The sequence below is a fragment of the Rhineura floridana genome, chromosome 13, assembly GCF_030035675.1.
Source record: "Rhineura floridana isolate rRhiFlo1 chromosome 13, rRhiFlo1.hap2, whole genome shotgun sequence".
NCBI classification, from domain to species: domain Eukaryota; kingdom Metazoa; phylum Chordata; class Lepidosauria; order Squamata; family Rhineuridae; genus Rhineura; species Rhineura floridana.
Genome location: NC_084492.1, coordinates 7271553 through 7291271, shown reverse-complemented (window position 1 = coordinate 7291271; position 19719 = coordinate 7271553). Strand labels below are relative to the sequence as shown.

Sequence of the window (19719 nt, the reverse complement as noted above, 5' to 3'; positions counted from 1 at the left end):
CAATCCCAATTTATGGCGACCCCATGAATAGGGTTTTCATGGTAAGCAGTATTCAGAGGTGGTTTGCCATTGCCTTCCTCTGAGGCTGAGAGGCAGTGACTGGCCCAAGGACACCCAGTGAGCTCCATGGCTGTGTGGGGATTCGAATCCTGGTCTCCCAGGTCATAGTCCAACAGAGCTGTGCTGTGCTATATTGGTAAATTCTGACACGCAGGAGCTTCTCAGGACAGCTCACTTAGATAGACTCCCAGGGAGAGTATTTTATTCATTCATTCATTCATGTATAAACCACACATAAAAGTATATCAAGGCAGCATACAACATACAACATTATTGTTACAGGATTGGGGAATTAGTCTGGATGATATATTTGGGTCCAAGATTGAGCCATCATAAAATCAGCAAAAACATCCATAAAAACATAATTTTAAAACTTCAATAAACCATTTATAAACATCAATAAAACATCAAAAGTTTGGTTAAAAGAAAAATTCCTATTGGAAAGGCCAGTCTAAACAATCTAGTTTTCAGAAGACCTCTGAAAGAACGTAAGGATCCTTCCTGCTGAACTTCTACTGGTAGGGAGTTCCTCAGGGCAGGGCCTTCCACACTAAAGACTAAAGTAGCTTCACGTCCGTTTATTTGTATCTAATCTTCAGAAAACAAAAGTTTTAACAGTGTGAAAGTAACATGAGGTAACCTCAGTGGAGGTTACCTCAGAGTCAAATAATCTAAAACAGAAACAAACTTGAAATGCCAAACAGCCCTGGCAGATCACAACATGCCTCTTTAAAAAGGTTGTTTGTTTCCCTCCCCTCTAGGTAACTTTAAAAGCTGGACACCTTGCCGGAGTCAGCTGGGGGAGGAATCTGCTGGGATTCTGGGCCTGTCTTCTGCAGAAGAGTAAATAGTCACTAGGGATGGAGGAGAAATTCAGTTCAGTTCACATGTACAGCTTAATTTATCAAATTTGAACTTTCCAAAATAATATGAGAACCGAAACACAGCTGTCTTTCAAAATTCACATTTATTTGAATTTTGCAATGCAGCTCTCCAACCAACCAATGTTTGCAAAAATGCATTATATTAGGGGAAAGTGTGCATAAAATGAATATATGAAAATAACATGCAAAATGCATTGTATGATGAGACATTGCTTGCAAAAATGTATACATTAGTCAAAACTAGATGTCAAAATTAGATGTATCACCGAACACTAAGGTCAGGATCATTCAGACCATGGTATTCCCGATCTCCATGTATGGATGTGAAAGTTGGACAGTGAAAAAAGCGGATAAGAGAAAAATCAACTCCTTTGAAATGTGGTGTTGGAGGAGAGCTTTGTGCATACCATGGACTGCGAAAGAGACAAATAATTGGGTGTTAGAACAAATTAAACCAGAACTGTCAATCGAAGCCAAAATGATGAAACTGAGGTTATCATACTTTGGACACATCATGAGAAGACATGATTCACTAGAAAAGACAATAATGCTGGGAAAAACAGCAGGGAGTAGAAAAAGAGGAAGGCCAAACAAGAGATGGATTGATTCCATAACGGAAGCCACAGACCTGAATGTACAAGATCTGAACAAGGTGGTTCATAACAAAAGCTATTGGAGGTCGACCAGGAGAGAGACCTCGGGGTTGTAGTGGACAGCACGATGAAAATGTCGACCCAGTGTGCGGCAGCTGTGAAAAAGGCAAATTCCATGCTAGCAATAATTAGGAAAGGTATTGAAAATAAAACAGCCGATATCATAATGCCATTGTATAAATCTATGGTGCGGCCACATTTGGAATACTGTGTACAGTTCTGGTCGCCTCATCTCAAAAAGGATATTATAGAGTTGGAAAAGGTTCAGAAGAGGGCAACCAGAATGATCAAGGGGATGGAGCGACTCCCTTACGAGGAAAGGTTGCAGCATTTGGGGCTTTTTAGTTTAGAGAAAAGGCGGGTCAGAGGAGACATGATAGAAGTGTATAAAATTATGCATGGCATTGAGAAAGTGGATAGAGAAAAGTTCTTCTCCCTCTCTCATAATACTAGAACTCATGGACATTCAAAGAAGCTGAATATTGGAAGATTCAGGACAGACAAAAGGAAGTACTTCTTTACTCAGCGCATAGTTAAACTATGGAATTTGCTCCCACAAGATGCAGTAATGGCCACCAGCTTGGATGGCTTTAAAAGAAGATTAGACAAATTCATGGAGGACAGGGCTATCAATGGCTACTAGCCGTGATGGCTGTGCTCTGCCACCCTAGTCAGAGGCAGCATGTTTCTGAAAACCAGTTGCCAGAAGCCTCAGGAGGGGAGAGTGTTCTTGCACTCGGGTCCTGCTTGCGGGCTTCCCCCAGGCACCTGGTTGGCCACTGTGAGAACAGGATGCTGGACTAGATGGGCTACTGGCCTGATCCAGCAGGCTCTTCTTATGTTCTTATGTTCTTATGTCACTGATTCATAGGGTCGCCATAAGTCGTAGTCGACTTGGAGGCACAAAACAACAACAGTCAAAATTGTCTACACAAATATTATTAAGAGAAATTTGCACTAAAATGCTAAAGAATTTTCATGAGAATTTTAAAAAAATTCACAAATTGCTGCACAAATGTGGAGAACCAAATTTAAAATGAGACAAAATGAGAAACAGACGTATCATTCTGTCCCTTATAGCTACTCCATCAAGGGAACCCCCAAACTGAGACAGCTGTGTTGATCTCACACCGGTAGGGAATGTTCAGCCCCTGGACCTAAGTAGGTACGCCAGGCCTCAGGGATGCACCTGCTCAGCTGGTGGTTTTGAAATTTGAAACATTTTTTCAAGCCCTACATTACCTATGGATACTAAAATATTTTATTCAAACTGGAGAGAGAAATGGATCCATTAGAAAAAGAATCCACTAATGGTGGGCTGGGGACCATAGTCTGTGAAAGGAAATGAAGGCACCCTCAGACGGTTAATTTTATAGCATTTTTAGAGTGCAGAGGTGAGGTTTGGGCAGTAAATGTTTCATTTGTCTGAGCAGCAACCCTATGAGGCGAGCCATTAATATTCCCATTTAACAGATAGGACACTGAGGCGGAGAATGGTTTAGGAAAGTTTAAACACACAACCTGGACCACATTTGGACCATACATTTATTCCACTGTTATTCCACTTTAAACAGTAATGGCTTCCCCCAAAGAATCCTAGGAAATGTAGTTTGTGAACAATGCTAAGAGTTGTAGTTCTGTGAGGGGAATAAGGGTCTCCTACAGTAGTGTACTGGCAAATTCAGAAGTGCAGGGTCCCTTCAAAATAGTCACAGCCACAGCCCCTCACAGCCACACCCCCTTCAAATATGATAGAATCATCTGGCCAGGCTTGAATGCTGCTCTCTGTTTCTTTATCTCTGTCACCATTCGACTGTCCTTTCTTAGTCAAAGACATTGCTTGAATTACTGGATTCAGTGTCTGCACCTTTATCTCCTGCTGCTAACAAACTGCTCGGTGATGTAGATGGGATGCTATCATCAGAATTCCCTGTCTCTTCTTCTGCAATTAGAGAATTCTCACTCTACACAACTTGGCTTTTTAAAGTAGGAACTAATAGGAACTCCTCCGATTGGCCCCAATCAGCAGGAAACAACAAGGAAGCAAGTTAGGAAATTCTTCTCAGTGGCTAACACACTCTCCTTTATTGTTGATTGGTTCGCAGAATGCTGCAGACATAGGGAGCCTGCTGGGACCTGGCTCCCAAAAAAGTAAGGGGTCTAAGACCCCTTGAGACCCTGAACGACTACAACCCTGGTCTACTAACAATTCTTAGCACCCTTCACAAACTACACTTCCCAGGATTCTTTGGGGGAAGCCATGACTGTTTAAAGTGGAATAATAGGGAAATAAATATATGGTGTGAATGTGGCCAGTTATCAAGACAACTAGATAATCCACTACCCTGCTGGTCCTATTTTTGTGTGACCAAATGTTTGGGGCCCCAACTTTACCTCTCAAATCAATCCCTGTCCAGCAGTATAATCATTGCTTGCCTTACCCCTACAAACCAGGGTGGGGAGCATTAAAGAGAGTTCCTCTTCTTTTGTTTTGTTCTTGTTTTCTTTTGCTTCTTAACTAGAACATAACAAGCAGCCTGCGAGCAACAGTGGAAGCTCTGAATCCAGAGCTAGAGCTGGAATTGGAGCCGGAATTGGAGCCGGAGCCGGAACCCTCCTGCTGTTGCTGCTGCTAAGTGTCTTTGTGTGCTGGAGATATAAGAAGCAAGCCAAAGGTAAGTCTCTCTCCTGTGACAACATGACTCTTGGAGAGGCCATGGGGGAGGCAAGCAGATTAGCTCATGCCATGTGGATTTGCAGACATTCCTCTAGTCATGCCAGGGATGGGGAAGAATGTAGATTCAGTTCACGTTTAAAGGTGAACCTACTGGATTCACCACTTTCCAAAACAATATACAAACTGAAACACAGTCATCCTTTGACATTCACACTCTTCTAAATTAGAAACGTGCTAGAATTCTGCCCAATTCAGATTTGGTACCAAATTTCCCATTAATTCACTTAGGGCTCATCTACATGGTAGTTTACTGTGTGTTTGGTGCTACTCACATCTCTTTTTAATTCACATGGTTCACATGATGTTACTGGCAAACAGGAGCTATTACGCAGCTTTCCCCTTGTAAATCCACACCAACACAATCCACTGATAATACGAAAAGGGAAGAAAAAAAATCTTCACTCTGTATTTCTAATGCTTGCAGATGCTTTGCTCTGATGCTTTTAGGTGGGAGTGTCAATCATGCCCCCCTCCACGCCCACTCCCTCCTCCTCCCTTCTTTCATTTTGTTTCCTGTACGCTGACAAGCAACTTCCAACTGCTCTCCTCTGTTCTACTGGCCTTTTTTATGTTGCTGCAAACTCTGCTGTTATTTTTGTTTTCATCCTAACTTGTGCACAAAAGCGTAACACTGCTCAAACACAGATTTGTATTTCAGCTGTATTGTACCAGTGAAAATAAGTAATTACCAAGTAATCTCATTTCTGGGTTGTTGTTGTTTTTAAATGGAACCTACTACAGCTGGTAGAACAAACTGAGCATGCTCGGTTGCCAAGCAACCAAAGGGAGTGAAAATGTTAAATTAGAGGGTGTGGTCATTAGGAAACCATGTGATTGATCCTTCCCCTCGGTATGAATAGAAAACACTGTGTTTGCACCTGGCACTGAGTCCTTACTGTGGACGGTGCAAATAGAAAAAGGAGGTAAAAACAGTGTCTTTAGTACGAAGCAATGCTCCTGTGTGGATAAGCCCTTATTCTCTTTTGATGCAGATTGCATTTTTATGTGATGATTTTCCTCAGCTATTTTCAAAAACAATTTTTTTTAAAAAAAATACACCTTTAAAATATTGATATTATGAATGATAATTTTATCGATATTTCCTTTCATTTCAAAGAGCTTTCCTTTCAAAACATAGATATTAATATAAATATTTTTTGCAAGGGGAAAAAACAGATTGGTAAAAGCAGTGGGTAGCAGACAAAGACCGAACTCAAATCAATACCAATCTGTGAGGTCAACAGAATGCTTTTGAATTGGCACTGGCTAACAGATATACTATGGTAACGTGTGCATATAAATGCATATACTGGTGAAAATAACATGAAAATTCCATACTGTATATTATTGATTTATTAATTTAACAAAATGTATATACTGCTTACTAGAGAAAAGACCTCTAAGCAGCTTACAAGCGTAGGTTTTTATCTGGAGAAATTGCACATGAAAATGTGTATATTAGGAGAAATTGACATGAAAATGCTGATGAATTTTCATGAGGACTTTAAAAAAAAATCACAAACTGATGCTGAAATGATGAGAACTGAATTTATGATTGGCAAAATGAGAAACTGAGAAAAACCAAAATTGGCAGATCCACCCATTCCTCGTTGCAAACGTGTGGGGAGCCCCAGGCCCTTCTTGCAGGGCTTCTGACAAAACAATGAGGCAGGTGAAGCAGGGTTCCCAGCAGGAGAGGTCCCAATGAGTAAGCCAGGAGTAGAAACAGGAATGGAACTAATGGAGCAAAACTGGTAGTAAATGGTCTTGCATGGCCAGGATGGTGCGGAGAGGGACGAAGCAGGGATCAGGCCAACAGGGCTGGCACCAGAGGGTGGCCAGGTTGGGCCCTCACTGAGGGTTCTGCAATCCAGAGGTGCCCCTGAAGGGCTGCTCCTTGGGGTGGGAGGGTAGCATTCCCGTTCCGCGATCCATGGCAGGGTCAGCTCCCCACCCTGCCATGGATTGTGCAGAGGGAGCTCCCAGGCACCCTCCCAATACAGTGAGTGTGGGCTTCAATAAGCTCACACGCACACCCCATCTATCTCTCCTGTTCCTGTTAATGATGTGCATGGTGCTCACACATGCCTACCATCAACCAAGATGGTGGTAGAGGCTTCCTAAGGGGCTCATGCCCCTGCTGCCATTTTGGTTGATGATAGACATGCGCGCACAGCACGCATTTCATTCACAGGGACAGGAGAGGTAAGTGGGATGCACAGATGGGCTTATTAGCCCTGTACCGCCTGTATGGGTGAGTTGAGCTATGGTGCCATGGGCCTGGGGGAGCTGGTGCCCAGGGGCTCAGTCATGCCTGGTGCCAGCCCTGCAAATCAAGGCCCAGAGTGTGAGGGGCTTTGTACTGCCAACAGGAAAGGGAAGCGTACAAGCTCATTGGGTGACCCCAGGCCAGTCTCTCAGTCTAACCTACCTCATAAGGTTCTTGTGAAGATAAAATGGGAAGGGGGAATATCATGTTTGCCATCTTGAAATCCTTGCAAGAAAGGTGGAATATAAATGTAATAAATAAATAAATAAATAAATAGGAGCAGGAAAGGTGAGGAATGTTCACAGAAGGGAAGGGTGGAGCAGCTTGTAGAGTGCCTAAAATGTGAAGGGGTATCCATTTACACATCACCAGAAAAGGGGTCCATATTAATTTGCATTGTAATATGCAAATTTAGAAATAATAATAATACATCTCATTTATGAATTGCTTCCTATGAAGCATCTCAAAGCTATTTTGCAATATAACAGAACCACGGGTAAAACAACTGCATATATAAAAACAACTAAAAGGCTTTACAAATATAAAAACAGCCAAAACAAGTGTGTGTGTGTTTGTGTGTGTATGTCAAATCCAGTATAGGTACTGACTGAGATAAAAATCTCCTCTTAGAAGGCTTAATGTTGCCACTGTCAACAGAAATACAGTTCCTCTCACCATAGCGGAGAAGAGGGTTACCTGCTAGGTGCCTGCCTGTCAATGGCAGCTTCACCCAGTGAGCTTCATGGCTATGTGGGGATTCGAACCCTGGTCTCCCAGGTCATAGTCCAACACCTTAACTGGCTCTCATGGGTGGTATAAGAAATGCAGATTGAAAACACATGGGAAATGAGAGGGACAATCCTGTGCTCGCTGGGGCCGATGGGACTTGGGGTCCAAAGCATCTGCAGCAAGCTTTGAGTCTTCTTTCCCCCCCCCCACGCTTTTTCAGACTTGAGTATTTTGTTTATCGATTTCCTTATAGCATTGATTTACACAGAGCAGCTTACAAAGATCAGAAATAAAGCAGTCCCTGGCATCCACCTTACATTCTTAAAGACACGACACAAAAAGAGACAGGATGGAGAGGGAGGAGGAAAAACCCAAACATGGGCACTAGTTTAACTTAGAGAGTTCCACAGGTAGAGTAATTCAGCAGGTCAGGGAGTTGGGATCTTTAGGCACAGCAGACGGGCTGCTGCTGCTTCTCCTTCTGATGGTCTATGCAATGGGAGCTGGGAGCTGGAGGGATGGGTCTCTCAGCTGGAGCTGTGTTCTAGGCACAACAGAGGCCCACCTCCCTCAAGTGGACTTAATGCAGTCCTCAGGATGCATGACCTATAGCTAGGGAATTTCCTTTCAGTTTGCATTTCGAGCAGAATTGATCAAATTCGCACTTTCTGAAACAATATGAGAATTGAAACACAGCCATCCTTCGAAATTCACATTTATTAGAATTTTGGGATGCAGTACGCCAATTAATTTTTTTTTTACAAAAATGCATATATTAGGGGAAAGCGTGCATAAAAATGAATACATGAGTGAAAACAACATGCAAAAAGCATGAAGTGATGAGAAATGGCTTGCAACAATGTCTCCCTTTGTCAAAACTTCCTACAAAAATGTGTTTATTTGGAGAAATTTGCACTAAAATGGTGGAGAATTTTCATGAGGATTTTTTTTTTAAAAAAATTGCAGATCGCCGTAGAAGTGTAGCGAACTGAATTTAATGTTGGAAAAATGAGAAACTGAGCAAACCGAAAGAGACAGGTCTTTCCATCCCTACCCGTAGCCCACCCAGTTTGATGAAAAGAAACTTGCTTGGTTCCCGACTGGTGTTTGTCTTAAGGCCCTCAGAAGTGGCGCCGTAACTAGCAACTGCTGTTACAGACCCTCTAACCTTGGGGCTGGGTTGCCAACCTTTTTGAGGGGGCTGTGGGCACATGGGCAAAACAGAGAAGCTGCCATGGGCATTGCCCACACACACTGTTCCACCGGCTACAACAGAATTGTTCCTTCAAGCCTAATTTTTTTTGGGGGGGGGAACCTGTGGGCACCAGGGGAGGCCTCTGTGCCCACAGGCACCACACTGGCAGCCCCTAGTTGACTGCCCCCGGCCATTACTTCTTCTAGCCCCACAGCTACAGCCGTCCTCTGGGACTCCCAGGAATGGAAACAGGGAGCGCATTCTATCCAGGATGGTCTGTGAGGAATATCAGTGGGACGGGCCATCCATCCTCACCAGTGTTCTTGACTCATTCACTCCATTTCAATCCTTTAATGTGCCCATTCAAGAAGATCCACTTTTAAATGTCTCTTCATTCCCTTCCCTTTAGGGACTCCGGTAAGCACGTCAGAGACAGAAGCCGGGCCAACGAAAGAAGGCCAGCCGGTAAGAGGGACTCCCTTGTTATAGAACGAAGATGCACGTCCCCATCCTGTAAGGAAGAGCCACGGACAGAAAAGATTCCTGGGCTGTGCTAGGCTTTGAGTGAGCCACTCTAGGCTTTCTCTTGTCTGCTCAGAGGCTTCCCCTGAAAAAAATCCTGGGAACTGTCATTTGCCAGTTGCTAGGAGGCCTCCTATTCCCCTCACAGAGCTACACTGTCCCAAGTGGTTTAATAACCCATCCCTCTCCACAGAAAACTCCAGGAATTGTAGCTCTGTGAGAGGAACAGGGGTCTCCTAGCAACTCTCAGCACCCTTCACCAACTACGGTTCCTAAGATTCTTTGATGGGGGGGACCCATCACCGTTAAAATTCATATAACACTGATTGAAATGTATAGTGCGGATGGGGCCTAAATCTTGAAAATGACGCAAAACTCTTTGTTGTGTTTGCCCAGCAGCCTCCAACTCTCACTTTGTAAAAGACCAATACTGGTTCAGTCATCAGACTTCCCTCTATATGAGGACGTCTGCTTTTTTCTTGTTTGAAAACCATATGGGCCTTTATTCAATTTAACGTTCATTCAGCTCCCAGGAGAGAGTCAACCCACAAACTTTTTAAAAAAAGTTTGTAAAGCTGCTCCTGGGATGAGGTAGAGGAGGGACTGCGATGAATCAGCTGCCAGCCAATCAACACTGTGCACAGGCAGCTTGCAGGACCAGAGTAGGGATGGGCGAAAAGTTTGATTCAATTCACATTTAAAGCCAAATTTATCAAATTCCCACTTTCTGAAACAATATGAGAACCAAAACAAAGGCATCCTTCAAAATTCTCACTTACTCAAATTTTGTGATGCAGTTTGCCAACCAAGCAATTTTTACAAAAATGCATATATTAGGGGAAAGTATGCACAGTATTGGTGAAAATAATATACAAAAATGCATTATATTAGGATAAATTACAGTCCCTGCCATCAGGCTTATAGTCTAAATGTGACAACACAGGGAAGAGGGTGGGGTGGGGGGAGGAAAGAGTTCTTGTAATGATCACCTGGAAAGGAAATATTTTAAGGACAGGAGAAGCCAAAAGGGGCTACAGAGGCAATGAAGAGGCTCTGCAGTCACATCTCTCTCCCTTTCCTGTAGCCTGATGGAATGGGCGCTGTAGATTAAAGGTGAAGAAGGAGCCTGATGGATCTGGTCTTTCAGCAGAGCTGAATCCTTTACAAGCTGGCAAATTTGGAAGGAGGACATTGACAAGTGGGACTTCCAACAAAACGTTGCCTTGTCTCCTCCTTTCTAACAGGACAACACTTGTTCCGGGGGCTAATCAGCCAGTTATACTGTCCTCAACTTGACCACTCTTATCCCCACTAGGGATGGGATCCATTGGCCAGTGCCAGGTTGAAAACACTGTCAAATCTAACAGGCTGAAAACAATTTGAGTTTATTTTTTGTCTGCAAAAAAATCGCTGCTCTCACCGATCCATTTTTTCCCCCTTGGAAAATTATTGATATTCATACTGATATTTTGAAAGGAAATATTGACAATAATATCAATATTAATATCAGTATTTAGATTTATATTTTTAAAAAAAATCAATTTCTGAATATAACCACAGAAAATCACTACTGTACTTAAAAATCTGATCCACAACTATAGTGAATAAGCGAATTAATGGAAAATTCCGTACCAAATCCGAATTGGGCAGAAGTTTAGCACATCCCTACCTCCAGTTCCGTTTTTCTTTTCCAACATTCAACGTTCTACTGAATATGCTTAGCCATTACTGGACTGTTGTTTGTCTTAGGCTGTTTGTTACAAAAAGATTTTTGTCCCCTTAGGTTGTTGATTTTTTTTTTAATTGTGCTTCTGCCAACCGTGGGTTTCCCCTAAATATGCTGATACCCTCCCCGCCTCTCCTGTTTCTTAGTGGCTTGGTTTTGACTCCAGTTCTGTTGGGGGTTGGCACTTGCCACATGAGTCCACTATTTTAGATAGTAAAAACAATGGCACCTGCTGTTGTGGTGCAACATTTTATTCTACCTCCCCAGGATAGCGAAGCAGTCTCAGAGTCTCTCTCTTTGCAGGAGGGCAGGATTGTGTGTGTTGCATCCATTTCCTCTCCCTTCTCCCCTGCTAGCTGTCAATCAGAAATTGAGTCCTGCTTGTTTCAGCCAGCAGAGGAAGGGGACAGCCTCTGTCCTGCTTCCAGTTCCTACTTGCAGGGGCTCAAAAGCTCCTGTATTTATTTACAATCCTGTAGGACAGTGGTTCCCAACCTGGGGGCCGGGACCCTCAGGGGGGCCGCGAAGTAATCCAGAGGGGGCCGTGAACAGTAAAGAAATGAATTATTTATTAATTTTTTTTAAAAAAAGTCTTCACTCCCTCCACACTGTCTGCTTTCCACTGCCGCTGCAGATGACACCTCCCCCTTGCTCCAAATGAGAGGGGAGGCCTTTTGCTGAAGCGCCAGAGCATCTTTCAGGCGCACTAAGGGCAGGCATCTGCCTATAAAATACATGGCAGATGCCAAAGGAGGCTGAGGGTGGAGCCACCAGGAAGAAGAGGGGATTACTATCACTCATTCCCGTCTCCTTGCACTGCCACTACTGGCAACGCCCTTGCTTCGAATGAGAGGGCTTCTTGTGAAGCAAAAAGAAGCAAGCCTGCAAAGAAAGGCTGCTTTCCCCCTTCCTGGCAGCCAGCCTGCCTCCCTGGGGGGAGGGGCTCACAAAACAATTTCAGCTTATAAAGGGGGTTCCTTGCTCATAAAGGTTGGGAACCACTGCTGTAGGACAAATGTAGTTGCAACTCCTGATGTCCTACACAAACAATATGCTTTCAAGACCACCACAGAGTCAAACAGACCATCCATTATCTGTCTCTCTCTTGCCAGCATTCTCCTGTAGCCAACCAAGAAAGCAATATAACCTACGCCGCCCTCCGATTCAACAGAAAGGAAGTGCAACCAGATGCTGAAGTCATTTATGCAGAAGTGAGAACAAGTCAACAACAGCAAAGCGGCGAAAAGGGCCGGATCCAGCCCCAAACTGGCCACTCCCGCTAGAGGAGATGGTGTGGAATAGGAGAGAGGCCCAAGCCCCTTTCAAAAGCCCCTTGGATCCCCTTTTCTGTGAGATTGTTCCTTGTTCCATTATGTTGAAGACCCACAGTCTGGAAGATATGCTGACGCCCTTGTTCCTCTTCCCTTAATCTGATGGCTGGGCAGCTTGAGTCTATAAAGTCATGATGTCTGGCTCTGAAGATGCTGCTGAAGCCATCACTGCCTCTCCCCCCCCATGAGGCCATCTGGCCCTTGCCCCCCCCCGTAGATATAGGAAGAGTGTGGTGGCTGCTGCAGAGAGGGTGACTGCCAAGGGTGGGCTCCCTCAGCTGGCCTGCAAATGGGACGTCCTCTTGAGGCAACTTTGCAATGCATACTCAGGCCTTAGAGTGGCTAACTCAGGCCCTCTTGCATGCCCACCTGTAGCCATGTGGCTGCAATGCGCATGTGACTACTTTAACCACTTGGGCAGGGGGCGGTTGTGTGGCTTAGTCTCACCCAACTGCAGATCCTGCCACAAGCAACCATAACCATTGGATGAGAGAGATGGACCCACACATCTGGTTGCACCCCAGAGAAGTGGCTGCAACACAGTTGTGAACGTGTGTGAAAGGAACCACTGTTAATCAGCTATAGGCCTGGGCTTTAACTCTTACACTGTCAGGATGGGGAGCAATCAGCTAGAAGAGGCTCAGACTCAGCAATTCAGCAGCACTAAGTCTCCACTTCTCATCTGCCAGAGCTGTGGGCTGAAGTACATGTTCAGTTGATGGAATATTGTATGGTATAGTCCTTCCTAGGAATATAGTGTAGTACAGTTGGCCTGCACCCCTTCAGGACCTCAGGTGGGGAAAATAACATGTTTCAGTGTACCCTATAGTTAAAACAGAAAACCCTTTCCCCAAACACAGAAAATTAGTGCATCAAGGATACACATTGGTTAAATTCTTCTTAACATGCTATATTTCAATGTTCAGACAATATTTCCCAGAGGGAAGTATTCAAACATGTGACAAACCCCCAAAATCTGAAGTGGTACAGTCCAGGGCAGAGCTTTGGGGCAGGTGTGCAGAATGAGAGGATGGGGGGTGGGTAATTATGGCAGGGCTAGCTTACCACATCTTGAAGTAACACTCTGTAGAGCCCTGCCAAATAGTTTAAACTGACAACTAATTGCACCACTGAGTCCAGGAGCCCCTTTTTGCCACCTTTGGGGATTTTCTCTTTTATTTATCTGCTAAGCATCCTGTGACCCCAGTCCAACAGAGCTCATTGGGAGCAGCTGGGAATGTGTGTACAGAAAGCCTCACTCATCAGCTGCTTGGCAGGAAATTGGGGGGGGAGCTGAGGCAGGGAGAGTGAATGCAGCCCAACTCCTACAGAGCTGAGTGCTCTGTTTAAAGGTCTCTGCACCTGTCCTGCTTCAGCCCTGGATGTTGGAATGGGGAAGGGGAATTACACTGGCAACCCCGGAGATGTCTGGGGGTGAATATCTCCTCACTTGGTCAAGCCACAGAGCTGCAGATCCTTTGCGTTGTTTGGCTACTTAAACCTCATGGACTCTTTTCTCCCTGACTTCAGCAACTTGTCTGTGCTCCCCTTCCACTGCAGTGGCCCAGCACAGCTGTCTCGTGGGCAAAGAGAGGGCAGAGCAGGAGCGTACAACCAGTGGCCCTCCAGATGTTGCTGGATTCCAACTCCCACAAGCCCTGACTATTGGCCATGCTGGCTGGGGCTAATGGGAGACGGAGTCCAGCAACATTTGGAGGGCCAACGGTTGCCCAACCCTGGTGTAGAGGTGGCATGTCTTTCCTTTTACACAAATGTTCTTGGGATGGGGGCTCCAATGGGAGTCTACCACCATATTTATGAGGGAAACTCATGTCTGCAGGAGGAGAGGGTGGGGGGTGTTCCAATGCTGCCTGGGGAGCAGAGAGGAGGCTTGTGGGCCTGGGGCACCAATTGGGAGAAATTCTGGCATGAGGAGTGTTGCTTGAGAGCAATGGTGTAGCTGTCGAGGGTCTCGGGGGGCCTTAGACCCCTTACTTTTGGGTGGGGTACCGGGTCCCTGCAGAGTCCCTATGTCTTCAGCATGCTACAAGCCAATCATTATTAAAGGAGAGTGTGTTAGCCACTGAGAAGAGTCTTCTAACTTGATTCCTGTCATTTCCTGCTGATGGGAGCCAATCAGAGTGAAAGGAGTTCCCATTAGTTCCTACTTCAAAAAGCCAAGTTGTGGAGAGTGAGAATTCTGTAACTGCAGAAGAAGAGACAGTGAATCCTGATGATAGCATCCCTTCTACATCACCAAACAGTTTGATAGCAGCAGGAGATAAATGTGGAGACCCAGAATTCAATAATTCAAGCAATATCCCTGACAGTGAGAAAGGACAGTCAAATGGTGACAGTGATAGAGAAGCAGAAAGCAGCATTCAAGCCCGGCTGGATCATTCTATCATCAGTTTACCACTACGCTTCTGCTAGAGAGGGGAGGAAGAGGAGAGTTATATGGGAATCAAAAGCTACAGTAACTCCAGTGGGTCAAAGGAAGCATCCTCAGATCCAGTCTCCCCTCTGCCAGCCATGTGCTAGATCAGCTTTCCCCCAACCTGACACCCTCCAGATGTTTGGCTGTGCTGGCTGGAGCTGATGGGAATTGTAGTCCAAAACAGCTGGAGGGTGCTTGGTTGTGGTGGAAAGGCTGTACTGTTACAGAATCTGAGAGCCCAAACTGCACAATATGTGTGAGAGAGGCAGGATCAGATCTGATGTTTCTGTTTTTCATTGAAAGCCACAGGGTGGGTGGGTGAGAGGGAGTGAGAAACTGGGTTGGGGGGTAGCAGCACTGGAGAAGTGAGGTCATTCTCCTCCTCCCCCCCATTTAAAACCCTCCCCCAGTCTGGTAACCCTATAGTGGGAAAGCTACAGGCTCTCCTGTCTTTTCTAGAGTGGAGCTAACAGCAATTGGGGTGGGGTGGGTAATATAGATGAGCATGGAAACAGCACGGGAAGAAAGGTTTAATAAAAGCCTTCCCCCAGAGCTGCAATTCCAGTCCATTTTGCCAGTCCCTGCAGCTGTTCTAAACTAAAAATAGAAATGCCAGGAAATCACATCTCGATTCCCTTGCACCTCATGTGGCTTAGCCCTTAGCCAAAGCCAGTGTTATTTGCTCAGCCTCAAAGCCCCAGCCCACCCATCTGCAATATAAGCATCATAATAGTGGTCTACTTTACAAAGCTGTTGTAAGGATTACTGAGATAATACATATGAAGCACTCTGAATCCTGGAAAAGAATGTCCTACTTAAAAAATTAAGAAATGCTATTATTGCTGTAGTTCATGAATTGGGGAGACACACCAGTGTTCAGCAATGCTAGGAAAGGCAGCTCGTGGGTGGGTGTATATATGCATGCGCTCTCCCCTCTTGGCAGCAGAAGCTTAGCTAGGGATGCAACAAACCTGTACTGAAAATGCAGATGTTTGGAATTCACGCGCCAACAGGTCTTCCTGCACTAGCACCACAAAAGGAAAGGGTGGCTCTTAGGGTGCCTTGGACCGTCAGTATTTTGCGGGAGCGATTCAAGTGCACACCAGAAATTTAGATTTGAGCAGTTAAAGTTCTCTCTCACCCTATTGTGACAAATCCACTTTAAAAAAGAGACTTTTTGTTGTTTAGAAAGTGGCAGAAGAAAGCATTGAAAAGTATGGGGGGATTGAATGACTAACAGGAAGACAAATAAACACGCTGCAAGCTGATCAGGATGAATCCGGGATGAATGCTCATTACAGAACTGCCCAGCAAACCGATCAGAACAAATGCGCAATAGACTTGGATATAATCAAACCTACATTTAAGCTTTGGGCAAGCAAATCAGGTTGAACGTTCAACAAACAGGTCGTCTGGAGGGGCTGTCACAAAGGGCTACCCGCGTGAGACACAGCCACGACGCTCGCTCCCTGGCAGATGGGTAAGCATAGCAGGGTTTCTTCTAAGCTTTTTTCCCTACTGCACAAGCAGGCAGCACACTGCCCGCCCCTGAACTAGTCAAGTAATTTGTCCCATAATATTCTGTTAGCAAAGCTATTTTTTGTGACAGTGCTCACCAGGATGAAGCATGTGCACCTATTTTTTTTGCTGCCTATCCCAGCCATTTTCTGCTGGCACCCACAGTGCTTTTATCAGTATATGAGTACCGGGACCTCATTTTTTTTACCAAAAAAAGCACTGACTAGTAGTATAAGGTTATGAAATTTTGAAAGGAACCAGTATTTATCTTCATTTTCTATTTCTTTTGATCTTGTCCCATCTATTTCCTTTTAGAAGCTACCTAGCTCATTAAATGCCATGTGCTCACCTGCACAAAAACTTATTTCACACTGCACAATGTTTTTGACACTGCACCAAATGTGTCTAGTTGCACATTAGAATAAACCTTGCACTGTAGCTTACCGCAAGGGGTGGAGGAGCTGGTGTGGTGCAAACGCACTGGCAGGAGACCCATTGTGTCTCTACTGGCATGACTGCACTGTGCCAAGCCTAACAGCAACCCACCTGCCAGGAAGTGAGCACAATGACTCTGCCCTGCCTGGCAAACCACTTCTGGGGCCTGCTACTCTTAAGTTCATCCCCTGCAATGCTCCTTCCATGGAGGGAGCCTATCACTCGTTTTTATTTTCTGCAACTAATATCAGATGCCAGGAGGTGAATGTTGCCAGGAACCCAAAGGCCCATGTGAAATCCTGCCCTCATCTTTCTACACATAGTCCTTTCTGGCCCTAGATCACCCACCAGCTTTTCCCTGCTGAGTATGGCAGAAGTGCACAATGGAGCAGGTGGCCGGGTTCAGCCTCCACCCCATGATTCCCACTTCCTTCATCAATTTGTCTCCATCACCCTTTGTTCTGCCCCCTGACTCCTCCACTTGTTCTGCCCCAAGCTTTTGCTTTTCCTTTCTCAAGCACTCCCCCTCAGGCTTCCCTCATCTGATATTAATTACTTTCTGCCCTGTCCTGCCTTCCTCTACTTTCCCATGCCCCCTCAATCAGTCTTCAGTGACATCACAGCAGCTCAGCCAATGGCTAGGGAAAGCTCTCAGAGTAGAAGTAACAGCCAACTTTTCTCTCTCTTTTTTTAAAAAAGTTTCTGCAAATGTTTTGGCAAATTACAGGAGATGGGAATATTTTGATTAATGTTCTGTGATTTAATTTGACAGCCTATTCATATTGCGGATGACATGCTAAGCAGTTTAAAATAGTATCAGCCCAGAACCTTTGGATTTAGTTTGATGACATGGACAAGTGGAGGTGCATTATAATCACAGCTGAGAGGCAGACTGAGAGTCAAAGCAGATGGGTTACAGAATAGTTACAGCGAGTGGGGTGGGGAAATGTAACTTTCTTCCCTCTGCTAGCAAAAATGGCCTCTCACTGGCTGGTATTTGCATTTGAAGGGAAACCTCCATTGGTGAGAACATAAGAACATAAGAAGAGCCTGCTGGATCAGGCCAGTGGCCCATCTAGTCCAGCATCCTGTTCTCACAGTGGCCAACCAGGTGCCTGGGGGAAGCCCACAAGCAGGACCCGAGTGCAAGAACACTCTCCCCTCCTGAGGCTTCCGGCAACTGGTTTTCAGAAGCATGCTGCCTCTGACTAGGGTGGCAGAGCACAGCCATCACGGCTAGTAGCCATTGATAGCCCTGTCCACCATGAATTTGTCTAATCTTCTTTTAAAGCCGTCCAAGCTGGTGGCCATTACTGCATCTTGTGGGAGCAAATTCCATAGTTTAACTATGCGCTGAGTAAAGAAGTACTTCCTTTTGTCTGTCCTGAATCTTCCAACATTCAGCTTCTTTGAATGTCCACGAGTTCTAGTATTATGAGAGAGGGAGAAGAACTTTTCTCTATCCACTTTCTCAATGCCATGCATAATTTTATACACTTCTATCATGTCTCCTCTGACCCGCCTTTTCTCTGAACTAAAAAGCCCCAAATGCTGCAACCTTTCCTTGTAAGGGAGTCGCTCCATCCCCTTGATCATTCTGGTTGCCCTCTTCTGAACCTTTTCCAACTCTATAATATCCTTTTTGAGATGAGGTGACCAGAACTGTACACAGTATTCCAAATGCGGCCGCACCATAGATTTATACAACGGCATTATGATATCAGCTGTTTTATTTTCAATACCTTTCCTAATTATCCCTAGCATGGAATTTGCCTTTTTCACAGCTGCCGCACACTGGGTCGACATTTTCATCGTGCTGTCCACTACAACCCCGAGGTCTCTCTCCTGGTCGGTCACCGCCAGTTCAGACCCCATGAGCGTATATGTGAAATTAAGATTTTTTGCTCCAGTATGCATAATTTTACACTTGTTTATATTGAATTGCATTTGCCATTTTTCCGCCCATTCACTCAGTTTGGAGAGGTCTTTTTGGAGCTCTTCGCAATCCCTATTTGTTTTAACAACCCTGAACAATTTAGTGTCGTCAGCAAACTTGGCCACTTGACTGCTCACTCCTAATTCTAGGTCATTAATGAACAAGTTGAAAAGTACAGGTCCCAATACCGATCCTTGAGGGACTCCACTTTCTACAGCCCTCCATTGGGAGAACTGTCCGTTTATTCCTACTCTCTGCTTTCTGCTTCTTAACCAATTCCTTATCCACAAGAGGACCTCTCCTCTTATTCCATGACTGCTAAGCTTCCTCAGAAGTCTTTGGTGAGGTACCTTGTCAAACGCTTTTTGAAATTCTAAGTACACTATGTCCACTGGATCACCTCTATCTATATGCTTGTTGACACTCTCAAAGAATTCTAGTAGGTTGCTGAGACAGGACTTTCCCTTGCAGAAGCCATGCTGGCTCTGCTTCAGCAAGGCTTGTTCTTCTATGTGCTTAGTTAATCTAGCTTTAATAATACTTTCTACCAGTTTTCCAGGGACAGAAGTTAAGCTAACTGGCCTGTAATTTCTGGGATCCCCTCTGGATTCCTTTTTGAAGATTGGCGTTACATTTGCCACTTTCCAGTCCTCAGGCACGGAGGAGGACCCGAGGGACAAGTTACATATTTTAGTTAGCAGATCAGCAATTTCACATTTGAGAACTCTCGGGTGGATGCCATCCGGGCCCGCTGATTTATCAGTTTTTATATTGTCCATTAAGCCTAGAACTTCCTCTCTCATTACCACTATTTGTCTCAGTTCCTCAGAATCCCTTCCTGCTTTTTGAGGCTTCCCTTGAAATGTACAGAGGAGCTTCTGAGAGGCTATATTTATGGGAACACGGCAGGCAGTGAAAGAGTCAAACTGCTCAACTTGCTCAAGCTTCTCTAGAGCTGCTATTTACATAACAAAAAAAAAGATGTGTGCAATCATTGCAGTCATGCAATTAACCTAATGTCTCATTTGGACCTCAGGTACCTTGCACTCCCTTATCCCTTCTATATGCAGTGGAGGCATATGAAGGGCACAGAGAAGATTTCTTCCCTTTGTAGTTTCTGTTCCCCACTAGCAATGGCTAGATCCCAAGGGCTGCCAAGGGGGGATGAGACTGGGATCTTGAACCCCCAATAAGGGGTTGATAAAAGAGCAGAAGTGCAGTGGCAAATTCAGAAGTGCAGGGTCCCTTCATGACGGTTACCACACCCCCTCACAACCACACCCCCTT

General features: G+C 45.0%; 1 protein-coding gene across 3 annotated transcripts in view; it reads left to right on the top strand.

Annotated features, from left to right (window-relative positions):
• Window positions 1–19719, top strand: part of LOC133368982 (basement membrane-specific heparan sulfate proteoglycan core protein-like) — a 46682-nt gene that overhangs the window by 22599 nt on the left and 4364 nt on the right. Inside the window, exons 6-8 of one of the 3 annotated variants that reach the window (XR_009758800.1) lie at window positions 4120–4272; window positions 8937–8992; window positions 11888–16023. Coding sequence is in view for 2 of the 3 variants with exons in the window: in XM_061593735.1 (XP_061449719.1) it covers window positions 4120–4272; window positions 8937–8992; window positions 11888–12058 (380 nt within the window). In the remaining variant the exon portion in view is untranslated. Of the gene's footprint in view, window positions 1–4119; window positions 4273–8936; window positions 8993–11887; window positions 16284–19719 lie in introns of those variants that run through there. The other 2 variants (XM_061593735.1, XM_061593736.1) reach the window with 2 other exon arrangements.